Source organism: Cucumis sativus, chromosome 5 (assembly GCF_000004075.3).
Source record: "Cucumis sativus cultivar 9930 chromosome 5, Cucumber_9930_V3, whole genome shotgun sequence".
Taxonomy (NCBI): domain Eukaryota; kingdom Viridiplantae; phylum Streptophyta; class Magnoliopsida; order Cucurbitales; family Cucurbitaceae; genus Cucumis; species Cucumis sativus.
The window spans coordinates 24,834,244-24,844,670 of record NC_026659.2 but is presented as its reverse complement, the minus strand read 5'-3'; the positions used below and the strand labels follow the sequence as shown (position 1 = coordinate 24,844,670).

Sequence of the window (10,427 nt, the reverse complement as noted above, 5' to 3'; positions counted from 1 at the left end):
ATTTTTTTTAATATAGGTATGGTGCTGCAATGCAATGCAACTAATTAATCTGTTCATTTATTCCTTAAAAGCATATAGACAAATAAAATATAAACGATTCTTTTTTATTTTCTTTCTTTCTGTCACATGGCAATATTTTATTAAGCATATGTTTAGGTTGTATGGTAGGTGTTAGTTTTTTCTTTTATTTATTTAGAAGCATTAACTACGTAGGGTTATTCATGCATCGTCCCGTATGTTAAATAAATAAAATAAAAGTATCTTTTTCTTTTTCTTTTAATTTATTGTTTAAAGAATAAAAAATTATACGATGTATGAATTAGTCGTTGGACGTTTAGTAAATGGAATGAAATGCATATGATCGGGGTGTTTACATGTAGGAAAAAGGAACCCAAATGAGGTTTGGTTATTTGCAAAATTTCCTTTCCCTAAAGTTGGTATTTTTCTTAAAATCAAACATGCTTGAAAATAATTTTATAATAACTTAAGAAAAATTATAAAAATGACGACACTTAACAAAATATTTACTAGTTGAATTCTATGAATGATAGTTATAGAATTTGAAAATTTTATTTTGTTATTTTTGATAATTTGTTAAATTAATAATTAAAAAATTATTTATCAACCATAAAATGATCATTAAAAGCAAAAAGAAAAAAAAAACATTATACTCAATTATTTGACGTTGGATAAATATTTTGTTCAATAAAATTGAAAAAAGTAACTTTAACCGTCATGTTTAGTTAAAATGACCAAGAGATAGGCAAAATGTTGTACATGCCATAAATTCACGATAGGATGCACCGTTCCACCAACCCACCTCCATAACCACCAAAATAAATATAAATTCTGAACCCTTTACAGCAATTAGCCCACCACTGACTACTCGGGTTCATTAATTTGGGAGATCAGAAGCGAGAAAGAGAGAAAATGAAGAGCGGAAGAAAGGTGAGTGTGGTTTTAGCGGTGGTGGCGGTGTGTTTATTAGGAAGGGTGGTACCGGGACGAGCACAGGAGGATGATTTGAAAGAGGAGTGCAGCAATGACTTCGAGAAAGTGGTGAGTTGTTTCGCGTACGCGACGGGGAAAGCGGCGGCGCCGACGGAGGAATGTTGTGATTCGATTGAAGGTATAAAAGAAAGTAAGCCAAAGTGCTTGTGTTTCTTCATACAACAGACTCATAATGGGAATCAGCAGATCAAGAGCTTAGGGATTCAAGAGATTAAGCTTTTACAGCTTCCTTCTGTTTGTCACTTGAAAAACTCCAGTGTTAGCTATTGCCCAAGTAATTTCTCTTCCAAACCCTCTTTCTTTTCTTTTAGGTTGTTTGATTATTTAGTAGCTATTTGGTTTTTGGTTTTTGGTTTTTCACAAGTAATTAATTAAGGAATAAAAGTTGAAGAACTATTTTTTCTTCTATATTTTGTAAAATAGTTGCAGTTTTCTGTTGTTTTCAAGAATAATAAAAAATAGTAGAATCTGATTTTTTAAATTTATTGTTTTTAGAAACCATATTTGAGTTTAGCACTTTCAATTTAAACAATTATTTTAAGTGTTTTTTCTGGGGGTTTTTTAAAGTGTGTAAGTTTGTTTAATTATTTGTTTTTTGGTTCATCACATTTTTTGTCTCACTATATTTTAAATCCAAAATTTTCATTTTAATTTTCAAATAAAAATAAATTTAATTGTCTAGAAAAATAAATGAATATTGATAGACTTTGAATCTGAAATTTCATAATTTGTACTTTTCATTTACGTAAATAATTTCCTTTCTTCTTATTATTATTTTGGGCAGAGCTTCTCGGGTTACCGGCGAATTCACCGGATGCTGCTATTTTTAGCAATTCGACCTCACCGGCGACACCGGCGTCTGCAACGACGACGAGGACAAGTCCCGACGGAAATGCTGGAAGTAAGACAGTAGCCAATTCTCCAGTTGGTTTGATGGTGGTGGCGATGGTCGTCGTAATCTCATTTACGGCATTTCTTTCGCCGATCACTTACGCCTGAGAAGCATAAGAGGAAAAACTGTAATTTTCTTTTCCAATCTGGTAGTTTTTTTTGGTTGAATATGAATTGGGATAAACTGGAAGTTGGAGTTTTTACATTCTTACTTTGGTTATTTGGTGTTTTGTTCATATTTTAGGACAAAAATGTTGTTAGGTTTTTTCTCAAGACACTGTTGGGTTTTGTTTAATTTGCATTTCATTTCTAAATTTCTGAAGAATATGGAGAGATCAGAAAGCTCGCTCTTACATAAACTATACTGTACTTTCAATCTTATAGGGAATCAAGAACGTAGATTAAAAGTTTAAAAGAATTAATGGAACTAATTAGGTAAAATGTATTTTTGGTGGGATGATGATCTTGTAAGTACATGTGAAGAATTTTAAAAGAAACATTTTGATTTGAAAAATGATTTGTTCCAACTCTCTCCATCTGATCTATGTTATTATACACATCTTATCACTAGCTAGTTTTTAGAAGTAAATTAGGTTAAAAGCATCCCTCCTTGTATCTATCTTTTGTTTAAGATTGGATTTGTGATGAGTGTGTCTTTTTAGTGATTTTGTGTTGGATTTTTTATTAGTTTTTTTTTTTTTTCTGTTTTGAGAAAAATTAATTTGGTGATGTTTAATATTCGTAATTTGTAATTTTACATGTTAATAAATGATATTTTTATTTATTAAAGGTTGGCTTACGTGATTCTAATAGTCTACGTTTATAGAACTCATTTATATTGATTCCTCATAAAAATAACTCATTTATTTTGTGATAATATGTATAATTCTTAAATTTAAGGAGGAAGGATACATAATAATATGTACTAATAATTTAAAATAATAATTACGAAGGGAACTAATAATTTAAAATAATAATTACGGAAGGGGTAGAGGTGTCTTTTAGGATATATTTTGATAATTTTGTATTTAGGATATATTTTGATAATTTTGAAAATTGTACAAATTAGAGTGGTTATTCTTTTAATTACTCCAAAGTTCGTTTATATAAAAGAAATATGATATTATTTAAGATAAAGAAATATGATATTATTTAGATAGTATCTGATTTAAAAGATTGTTGGTATACAAGAAATATTGTTGGTATAAAAGAAATGTGATATTATTTCAAAAACAAATATTGTTGGTATAAAAGAAATATGATATTATTTCAAAAGCAGTTGGAAAACACTCAAAACCTCTTATTTAAAGTTTAAACTAAAATAATAACCAAAATTGTTATTCGTCGTAATTTTCTAAAATAATAACGTTATTATTATACGTAGTTTTTTCTTATTACATAATTTAAAATATTTTATAAAAATAAACATCTAACTATTTACCTATTTAAAGTATCCGTTAAACGAAATATAAAATATCAAATATACAAATAAGTTAGACGAATACAAATACATTGTGTTTAAATATTTGAGTGGTCATTAATTAATTACATGCCAATATAGATACATATAAAGGACTAAAAACTAATGGATGAAAGATTATAACAAAAAATGAGATTAACTGTTTATTAATTTAAATTTTACAAATTTCAAATCTCTTATTAAAAAAAATAATTATCTATTTTCTCAATTATATCAGTTTTGACACTAAAATACAAAATTAAAAGGAAACAGATTCTTGTAATTTCATTATATAAATAACAATAATTTAAACGAAAAAAATGCATGAAATTAACAAAATTAGTTAACTGTTAACCAAATGAATAAAACGGAAGAAGAAGTTTACCAAATTCTGAATGTGATAACGTAATGCAGAAACAAATTGATAAAGAATGAGATAGAACCAAACTTGATAAATCGAAAACATAATAAGATAAAATCAAATATGATTACTTATTTGAATAGATATTCATATAGAAGAATTTTGCTATAATTACGAATAGCAAAATAAATGATTAAAATCTCATATCTTTATGTAGATTAATTAAATCTCATAACTTAATGTTACTATTACATACTATATATCAATATTATTAGAGAGAAATAAACTTTCTAGTTGACAAAAAAAAAAAAAATCAATCAAATCATATAATTGAATATGAACACATACATAGCATTATAAAACAATTTGAAACATACTAAAAAAAATTGTTTAGATCATTTTAAAAAATAATAAAATATTAAAACTATTTAAAAAAATGTACGTATTTGTTTATCGTGTAATATATATTTGTTGCAAATATACTTATATTAAGTTATCGTGAAATCAATTATATTTGTTGAATACGTATCAAATATACTTATAATATTCTTCATATATTTGTTTGAATATTTTTAAATAAACCGTAAAATATTTGACTCGAAATGAAAAATATTAAAATGTCATTTTCTCGACTTTATATTAAATTAAATGTATTGTTACCTTCTTAAAAAAATATACATATAATAGGATCTTTTAACTCGTATAGTCTAAATTACTAAAATTTACGAAACCTTATAAAATAAATCATAATTTAATAGATCTGTAAAATACAAATTCTTTAAGTTGATTTAGGTATGTTGTCTAACTATTTAAAAAATAAATAAAGGAGGAAAGAACTGGACCGGACAAAGGCCCATTTATTATGCACCATATAAGAAGCGAATGAATTTAAGGAAGCCCACTTGCGCTCATTCACGCTACGAAACGGCGTTCGTACTCCCCAATTACCCGACGAGCATCGCCGTTCCCCACTGAAGAAAAGATTCACGCAGCTATTCCCAGTTCAGAACAAGATCTCTCCGTCATCGTCTTTCTCATACGTCGCAACATGTCTCAGGTCTGCTCACTCTCTTGATTGTATATTGTTTTGTTTTCTCCAAGATTTCGAGGTCCTATTTCCTTAAACCCTAGAAAATCATTGTTAATTATTTATTATCGTTGAATGGAGCATAGTTTGCATCCTGTTGTTCTTCAAGGGATTGGTTTAGAATGATATGTGCCAATTCATCGTAGTCTGGATGATACTTAGTCTCTATTCGATCTACTTGCGCATTTCTGTCTGTCTTTGTTGTCTCTCTCCGTACGATTTTTTTGTTTCGCATTCAGGTAGGAATTGCGAGATACTTAGGAGAATTTTGAGTTTGAGAATCTCACTTGAGTTATCCTGGTTTTGAATTAATGGATCCTTTAGTTGTGGAAAATAATTATTTAATCTCCTCTCCTTTTTTTTTTTTTAATTTTCTGTGTATTGTACAGGTTGATAGCAGGAATTCCTCTGCAGCTAAACGTGCTAGAACTGATGGTATGTATAGGCAACAGGTTTCCTTTGTAATTCAGTTATGGTTTAATGTTTGATGTAATTCATTCATTATTACGCATGTACATTGGATTTGTAAATGTAATCATTACTTATTATTAGATTTTTTGAGTGAATGCACAATAACGAAATTGAATCTGTTGACATTTGAGTCTTGTGAGATTTCATGTACTCGACATCGTTTGCCGTTAGTTTGCACTTCCTTCTTCTTTATCTTATTTCATATTTTACTTTAGTCTACAGCATGTCATAAAGAGTGGGCTCATCTGTGTAGGTCTGTTTACTTGTTTATTTGTTTGTAGGTAGCCGAAGGGAAGATGATTGGACTTGTCCTAGTTGTGGGAACGTCAATTTTTCATTTAGAACAACTTGCAATATGCGCAACTGTACTCAGCCACGTCCTGCTGATCATAATTCGGTAAGACATGAATGATGTCCCTAGGGAGACTTTAGTTATTGCATTTATTTATTTACTCTTCATTTTTTGCAATTAGCAGCATATTCTGGAGTTCATTATGTTTTGCAATTTCAAGTTGCTACCGATTATTAACTACTTTTCATTAAAAAAAAAACTGATTATTCACTACTTGAGCTTTATGGAGTTTATTGAAAGTTTTAGGTTTAGGTTCTTCTTGTTGTACTCTCTCCAAGAGCTCTTGTAACTATGATCTTGGGTTCACTTTCGCCAGTTACTTATAACATTCCTTGACCAGTCTCTCTACACTTCTTATACATTTCTTTCATAAAATAAAAGTTAGGTTTTAACCTTCGACATCACCACCATACACTCAAAGTTGAACACCATATTCTCTTGATGAACGATTAACCTTACTTGAGCTTTCTCTCTCCAGAAATCTGCTGCCAAACCCGTTCAAGCTCCTCAGGGTTACTCCTATTCTGCACCTTACATGGGTTCGGGTGCACCCTCTTCAATGTATCCTGGTGTACCACCATATGGTTCTTCTATATTCAACGGTTCATCTATACCTCCCTATGATGTGCCATTTTCTGGGGGATCAGCATACCATTACAACTATGGCAGCCGGTTTTCTGCAGGCAGCCCCTACAGACCGTTGCATTTATCTGGGCCTGCACCTTATTCGAGTGGATCTATGATGGGAAACAGTATGTTCCCTTTCTTTTTCTGCTCATATTTTTTCAAATAAGAAACTGAATTAAAGGATATACAAGGGTGCATATTCTCCCACACAAGAGGAGCCCAAAGCTACTAATATGGTCTCCAATCCAAAAGAATAATACCTATTAGATATTACATGTTCGCATTTCTTTGTGATTCTTATTTAATACATCATATTATTCTCCCTATAACTTAAAATCCATTTATCTTCCACAAGTATTTTATGAGAAGTGGGTGCTGTTTTGATCAATCGTCTATTTATCTGTTTATTTGGTTTCTTTCTTGTTTCCATAGGTGCAGTGTATGGTATTCCACCCATAATGGATCGCTATGGCATGGCTTTGCCAATGGGCCCTGGTGCCATGGTAGGTCTTTCAATAGTCAATTTTTGATTCGGTGGCTCATCAGGTTTTTTTGGAGTATTAAGTTCGGTGTACAATTTTAAATCTTTTGGTTTGCTGCAGATATAAAATTTTAGAAAGAAGTGCATTATATATCACTTTACTTTATTCAGTTTAGTTTTGAAAATATGTTTTACTAATACACTAACAAAGAAGTGTAATGTTTTTTTTAAAGAAATGATTTTCACTGCTTTGAATGTTGAAGGGTCATATCTTTCCTCTTTGAATGGATATTAAACCTGGATGTAAACAAAATGATTTTATTGCCTGAAGTTTTCGTGGATAATCCTAACGTTTTTTACTGCGGGTCTCAACCATGAACAATGTAGTTGGTTTTCCATAAATCTATCTGAAGGCAATTTGTATTGCCGTCCTGTCTATCTCACCATTTATGTAAAATTTATGAGCAAAATGAATTTTCCAGGGTCCAAGGCCAGGTTTTTTTCCAGATGAAATGTCTCAGAAGAAGGGTGCAGGTTATCATTCTTTATTTGCTTGTTATCTGCTATCTTTGGTCAACCTTAATTGTGATTGAAATTTTTTATCATCTAATTTCTTACTTGTGCTCACCCAGACACTACTCGTGACAATGATTGGGCATGCCCAAAATGTGGAAATATCAACTTCTCATTTAGAACTGTTTGTAACATGAGGAAGTGCAATACACCAAAGCCTGGGTCACAGGTCTGTCAAGCTATTTTCTTAAGAGTGAATGTTTTTCTTCATGCCTGGCATATTTCTGTATGCATAACTCCCTTGTGTAAAATTTTAAGTTCACTTGATTTTTTTTGCAATTTTAACAATTTTATTTTATTTTGAATTGCAGGCTTCTAAAAATGACAAAAGTTCTAGTAAGTTGAATATAATGGCCCTTTTCCATCAGAACCCATTTCCTTTTCGAAATTCTTGAAACTTTCATGATTTCTTGATTGCTAACGTACTTGTCAATGCCTTGCAGAACAAAAGACTCCAGAGGGTAGCTGGAAGTGTGAGAAGTGTAACAACATAAACTATCCATTCAGAACCAAATGCAATAGACAAAATTGTGGAGCAGACAAGCCAGCGGAATCAGAGAAATCCCCATCACCGGCACAGGAAGAAAATGATCAGGTCTGTTGTATGAGTTTATGTATCTCTGTGTGTTTGCAATTGCTTGTGCTTTTGTTCGTATATGTATGCATTATGAAGTGGATTCCATACAATTTAATTAACAAGATAATTAATGAATCACATGAAAAAGGGAACCGGAACCCTTTCGGTATGTTGTCTGTGGTTCTGGTGCTTTCGTTGTGTATACCCGTTTCTTTTCTTTTTTTTTTTCTCTTTTTCTTGATTCTGTTTTGTTTTTCCCATTCATGCATTAATTTGTCATTGTGTGTACTGTTCCAGTGAGTTCTAGAACATGTTTGAGGGTTGAGAAGGTCCAGATTTATCTTCCAGCGTTGCTCAATATGGGTGTCTGAAAGTCAGTCTTGTCGTCCTCATGTTGCAGCTGTTGTCAAGTCAGTCTACCTCTCTTGATCCGTGTCAAGTTGTATTAACTCAATTTTTAGTGGTACTGGTCTTTTCACTCAATTTAATGCACTATACAATACATATGATCTGGCAAAAGATTTCATGGTTGGTTTCTGATATTAGGGAACATTGAATCCACTTTTTTAGTCTAGTGGGCCTGTTAATTTGTGCACTAAAATATGTTATGAGTAGACTAAACTGTGCCCTTTTGGGTTACGGTTTGATCTCTTCATTGTCTTTTGTGCTGTTGTGTTGGGTGTGTGTGTGTGCGCGCGCCAAACTGATAGTTTTTCTAGGACAGGGTCCCAAAGTTGAAAGGATGCATTGAATTAGATAGGATTTTGACCCTTATTTGGTGGGGTCACGTCCTCATTCATTATGGTCGTCAAAAGTAATGGTTGCCTTCCCAAATGGAGTTTGAAATTGAGGGAATGACTTAGGTTAGATTAAATGTTGTTAGATTAAATGCCTAGAGCCGTTTTCGTCATCATTATCTTTATCTCATTTATTATTTGTTGTTTCCGTTCGCTGTCTTGAGATTTTCGTTCAGTCATGACAGGAAATATTTCGTGTAGTTTTTTACTTCTCTTTTTCTCTCGGCTTGGGATGCGGCGGGTAAGGGATAATGTAGCGAAGATGACATTTACTTAAACATTTTCTCTCATTTGGCTAAAATTAATCCTTTTTTCCCCCAGTAATTTCAACTATGGTTTCATTATTATTATTATTTCTTAAACCAATTGAGAGCCAATTATTGTTTAGAAATAGATAATTGCTGAAGTTAGATCGTATATAGATAAATGTACGCTTCGCTTGGAAGAAAGGGGTGTTATGAGGTTTACTTATGGGTAACATAAGATGAAGTCGGTGTACTGCTAATTTCATTATTGCTTTATTATTATTATTTTATATTTTCAGAACAAATTCAATTTTCTTCTCCCATCACTTTCTGTTTTGTTTTTATAAATATATATATTTTTTATTATTAATTTTTAAACGTATGAAGTACTTTTGCTTTTGCTTTCGCTTTTTAAAAAGATGTACAAAATATTTCCCTCTTTGTTGACAACTTAAAAAACGTTACATCATTTGAAGTCATTCATAAATTTTTTATAAGTCAGTCGTGCACAAGCATCTTTTTAACATTTTGTTGGTTTGAATTTGTTTTTTGAAGTGAATTTAACGTTTGGGTGCAAGATTAAGAGCTTATAATATTTTATAGATTTTGTTGAATCGTATATTTACATCATAATCTCTTTATCCTCTTTATTTAATGATGGTTTAAAAGACAAAATAAGTATCAATAATCCTTTTATTACCCTTTTTGTTAATTTAAGTAAAAAAAAAAATTAAGAATCAATGCTTTATGTACTCTCTCCAAGAGCTCTTGTAATTATGATGATGGATGATTTACAATATTATAAGTTAAGAAAAATTGGTAAATCTTAAATTTAGCCATTTAGCTAGATTAAAGAATCATACTATTTTTTTTTTTAAAAAAACACAATACATAAAATAATTTTTTGAATTTTTTTTTGGTGAAAAAGATAATGGAAGATTTATTATAAACTAATAGTTTGTCGTAAGGACTAAATTAGATTATAGCTGAACATTTAAAACATAGGGATTAAAATGATATATTAATCTAAATAAATGAAGTCTTATTTTCTATTCTTATCACCGTAACGATAAAGTGGCCTTCTTCGTTCCAACTTTTGGAGTTGAAGAGTAAAAATCCTTCGATTATTGGTTGGGACTTACCAGTAGTAGCTCTTGCTGAAGCTGAACAGGTTCGCAGCAATAAGTAGAGCTTGGTGGACGTACTCCACCTTTGCTTTCTATTATCATGTTCTTACCTTTTTGAGTCTTGTTTTTTTGTTTAAATTTTAGTAACTAAAAATTGACACCATCATTTGCTAACTTGAAAAAAAAGTTAATTCTTTTGCTAACTTGTGTTCCCATCATTTAACATCTTTGTCTTAGAAAAATGTTGAAAATATTATTTTATATTCTGAGTTGCAATAAAATGAATTTGTAATAAGCTAAGGTAAAAGGTGTTAGGCTAGATTCATATACACCATACAAATGCACCATAAGCAAATTCAACTCGAAAC

General features: G+C 30.8%; 2 protein-coding genes across 2 annotated transcripts; both read left to right on the top strand.

Moving 5' to 3' along the window:
- Window positions 1-799: 799 nt before the first annotated feature.
- Window positions 800-2,261, top strand: LOC101215733 (non-specific lipid transfer protein GPI-anchored 1). The gene is made up of 2 exons (XM_004135285.3): window positions 800-1,285; window positions 1,796-2,261. The coding sequence occupies exons 1-2, from the start codon at window positions 931-933 to the stop codon at window positions 2,008-2,010; spliced, it is 570 nt and encodes a 189-aa protein (XP_004135333.3). The 5' UTR covers window positions 800-930; the 3' UTR covers window positions 2,011-2,261.
- A 2,343-nt stretch (window positions 2,262-4,604) lies between these two features.
- LOC101214779 (ranBP2-type zinc finger protein At1g67325) lies at window positions 4,605-8,545 on the top strand. The gene is made up of 10 exons (XM_004135281.3): window positions 4,605-4,779; window positions 5,199-5,244; window positions 5,562-5,677; window positions 6,111-6,384; window positions 6,692-6,762; window positions 7,223-7,274; window positions 7,373-7,482; window positions 7,625-7,649; window positions 7,757-7,908; window positions 8,188-8,545. Exons 1-10 carry the CDS (start codon window positions 4,771-4,773, stop codon window positions 8,188-8,190), a joined length of 858 nt encoding a protein of 285 aa, XP_004135329.1. The 5' UTR covers window positions 4,605-4,770; the 3' UTR covers window positions 8,191-8,545.
- Window positions 8,546-10,427: the final 1,882 nt, after the last annotated feature.